At 53.4% G+C, this 4,023-nt stretch overlaps 1 protein-coding gene across 1 annotated transcript in view; it reads right to left on the bottom strand.

Annotated features, from left to right (window-relative positions):
• TNN (tenascin N) overlaps positions 1 to 1,608 on the bottom strand; it is a 54,042-nt gene extending 52,434 nt beyond the window's left edge. Inside the window, 2 exon segments of the mRNA XM_029933083.1 lie at positions 2 to 87; positions 1,203 to 1,608. Coding sequence (XP_029788943.1) covers positions 2 to 87; positions 1,203 to 1,608 — 492 coding nt within the window.
• Between the last annotated feature and the right edge of the window lie 2,415 nt (positions 1,609 to 4,023).

Here is a 4,023-nt window from a genome sequence, read left to right as displayed (position 1 = left end):
ACGCGGCGCCCTCCCAGCCCTGCTCGCAGCGGCAGGCGCAGGTCTCCGGGGAGAAGGTCCCGTGGCCGCTGCAGTGGCCGCTCGCACCTGCCGGCGAGAGGAAGCAGGCTGGGGGGTGCAGGCCTCTCCTTCCCCGCAGCCCCGCTTGTTTATTTTTGAGAGAGAGACAGAATGTGAGCAGAGGAGGGGCAGAGAGCGAGGGAGACATAGAATCCGAAGCAGGCTCCAGGCTCTGAGCTGTTAGCACAGAGTCCGACGTGGGGCTGGAACCCACAACCGAGACACCATGACCTGAGCCCAAGTCGGCTGCTTAACCGACTGAGCCACCCAGGCGTCCCACTGAAGCTTGTCTTATTTTGGCTGGAGGTTGCTGGTCCTAGCAACTTTGGGTCCTTGGGAGATGAGCCCAAACTAAATCCTGGCTAAGTGGGCCCGCAGAAGCTAAAAATAGCCATGTCTCACTAAGGGGGTGAGGGGTGGGACAAGGGAAGCCAGGCTCCCCGCTCTGACCCCCAGGCAGCAGCAAGAGGCCATCAACAGCGCTGCTCCTGTTTCTCAGAACACCCTCTCTCCTTCCTAGAAAGCTTGGACGTGCAGGCCCCCCTCTTGGCGCTAATTCCATCCATTTCATTCACGGCAGTGTCCCTGGTGCCTAGTTCTGTGCCTGGTATTTAGGAGACACTTTCAATGGTAGCACTTCCTCCAGCATAAAAAGGTGTGCCAAATACCACCCGATACTTGGAATTATCTACTATGGACCAGGAAAATTATGTACATCATCTGTAGTCCTCCGAACTAGACTAGTGGATAGATTTATCCTCATTGGGCAGTCTGGGAAACTTAAGGAATTGACCCAGAGCCACACAACTAAAAAATGGCAAAATGCATTTGTATCAAGTCCTGTCTACCTCCAACGCTGACCATCCTTCCTGTCTTGCCCACTGCTTCCCCTCCCTGTAGAGACTGGATCCACAGGTCAAACAGCACCCAGAAGCGTAAACTCAGGAGTCCAGACTCACTGGTGGTCCCTCTCTACCGAGGCTGGCAGATGCTTCCTGGAGCCAGTGCCAAGGCCGAGACCCCTACCCCACCCTAAGAAAACCCAGAGGGAGGTGGGAGCACACCGGACTCCCAGAGAACACCTGTCACATAGGAGGTGCCCATCGATTGTTTGTTGGATGAATACCAGATGGTAAGCTCACCAGCAGCTCCTTGGCAGCAACGCTGGACATTACACTGCTCCTTCACCTCCGCCATCTCGTCCTCCAACTTCTTCACTCGGGCCAGGAGGGCTTGGACGCTGTCCGCCAGCTCACAGTCCTTCTGTGGCGTCTGCAGGCGGATGTTGTGCCTGAAGATGATGTTCTGATCCTCGGCCTCCCCTGGGGCCAGCAGTGAGGCCCCCTCATCACCGAGGGGCTGAGGGTCAGTCTCCACCTGGACCAGAGCGGACTTGGGCACGTCAATCTTGTAGGTATGGCTGACAGTAACCTGTTGCTCCTTGTCGCTGCAGCCGTGAGGCTCAAGGGTGGCCGGGGCCGAGGCCCCCAAAAGCACGGAGCCAAAGAAGAGCCCCAGGGGGAAGCAGAACATTCCCTGGAGACCCATCCTTGGGGAGACGAGGAGAAGATCCTGTTGGAGACCTGTGTCCAGAAAAGATGCAAATGTGCCATGGAGATTTGCCGGCAGAAATTAGCCTTTGTAGTGGATTCTGAGAGGCCACAGGGAGCTGAGAACCCAGCAGAACGACTTCATCCTGCATCTCCTGAGGATCCAAACTAAAATTTGTGTTCTTTCTCCTTCCTTCTGTCTTTGCTTACACTGGTCACTTCCTGGGAGACCCTCCTCTTCACCTCTAATTCTATACTCACCTGACACATAGTGACAAGGAAAACAATTGTGACCAGGCTTTGATCCCCACATCCCTGGTCTATACCACACCCTGAGTAATACCTCCCCATTAACACCACCTGCAGAACAGCCGCACATGGAGGGCATGCTGTGTGCCAGGCACTGTCCTAAATGTTCTACATTTATTACCTTATTTGAGCCTCACAATAATGCTTCACAGAATATACTATTATTGCCCCATTTTGCAGATACAGCAAATGAGACTCAGCTACCTAAAATGACTTTCCCGCAGGCAAACAGCCAACATGGCAGAATTTGAATCCCAAGTCCATGTTCATCACCACTATGTCACGCTGCTTTGCACACGTGAGGAAACCAAGGCTCAAGGGACTGAGCCCATTGTCCCCGGTACCAGAGCTGAGAAGGGCAGAGCCTGTCCTCAAGACCCCAGGCCAGGGTCCTACTCACCATCTCTGCCCATGAGCCAGCAGAAGATCAGAATTTCTAATACAAATAATTTCTGCATGAAGCCTTCTCTCGTGCCTCCCATCTCACTCCATCTGGAAACTACTAGCTCTCCTGCTGAGCATTCAGAGAAATGTATTGGCTCCTCCATGAGTCTCTTCATGGTCTGCCTTGTGTTACAGTCACTCTTGTATGCAGTTTATCTCCCCAGAAAGCTGTCAGCCTTTTAAGGACAGGACCCAAGGCAGGTCCCTCTTGGGGCCCTCCCAAGGCAGGAGCAAAGAGCCACCCAAGCCAAAGGGTCCAGTCACCCTCAAATTCGTGCTCAGTGGCCTTGTTTGTCAGAGGTTTGGCCTCTGCTAGAAACCAAGCTGCAGGGCCGCCTCTGGCCAATGGGCTTCTGTGACCAACTCAAGACTTGTAAGCGTTTATACAGAGACCGAAGTCAGAAAGCCTAGTCCTTTCCTGGAGGTGCTGTCCCAGTCTAGACCAGGCTCTCCCTCACCATTATGAGAGGCAGCGACAATGCACTGAAAAGACAGATCAGGTCCTAGGCACCTGGCCTTGTGAAGGCCGCTCACCCTCGTGTTACCACTGTCCTCTGGGAAAGCGGGAATGGTAGCACCTGCTTCACCACTGTGCCAAGCGCACATTAAGTGCTCAATAAATGAGGTTTTGGTTTTAATCAACTACTGAGTGAGACTTTCTTTTCTTTCTATTGTGAAGGGTGATGGCTATCCTAAAAAGAGCATGCAACAAAAATGGTATCATTTTTGATGAATTGTTTGAAGGCCAAAGGCCATGGAACCACCACCCAGCTAAAGACCTAGAAAATCACTAGCACCCTGCATGCCTCCCACAGGCCCTCATCTGATGCTGCCTCTTTTCTTGCTTTTATGTTTATTTCTGAGAGAGAGAGAGAGAGAGAGAGAGAGACCACGACCACAAGCGAGGGAGGGGCACAGACAGAGGGAGACACAGAATCTGAAGCAGGCTCCAGGCTCCTAGCTGTCAGCACAGAGCCCAATGTGGGGCTTGAACTCACAAACCATGAGATCATGATCTGAGCTGAAGTCAGACGCTTAACCAACTGAGCCACCTAGGCACCCCGCTGCCCACACATTTTAAAGAGAGATGTTCTACTGGAGCTTTTCTGTGGGCAGGTTGGTTTGAATAGAAGGTGGAGGGTAAAAAACCAGTGCCCAGAGGAATTCAGAGGTGGGGGGTGCCTGGAACAGCCTGCATGGCAGAGATCAGAAGGAGGCTACAGTGGGAGAGACCTGCACCCCAGAGTTTGGGGAGACAAGACTATGTTAAGTCCTGACATAGATCATAGTCCTGCATAAATCTACGCAACACACTGTGGGGGCTGGGGCTGAGGGGCAGCCCTCTGGCTCAGCTGGAGGAGGTGCCCAGGCAGTGGAATGAAGACTGAAAAACCCAGGACAGATTCGCACAAGAGGGAGCAGGTAGAGTAAGCACTGGGAGCAGCTACCACAACAAGGGCATCCGATGATCAGAAGGAACTGCAATAGCTCTAACTAGGCAAAAATACCTGTTCCCTTCTCTCTGACGCCCTTGGCTGCTGGCAACCTGGGGAAGTCAGAAGCAGCTGGGTGAGTTGGGGGGAGGCAGCGGAGGAGGGAAGTCACCAGGGTCACCACCTGCCCCGAGGCATACCTGCAGACTCCAGGGTCAAGCCCGAGC

The sequence above is a fragment of the Suricata suricatta genome, chromosome 3, assembly GCF_006229205.1.
Source record: "Suricata suricatta isolate VVHF042 chromosome 3, meerkat_22Aug2017_6uvM2_HiC, whole genome shotgun sequence".
NCBI lineage: Eukaryota > Metazoa > Chordata > Mammalia > Carnivora > Herpestidae > Suricata > Suricata suricatta.
This window is presented reverse-complemented; position numbering and strand designations above follow the sequence as displayed.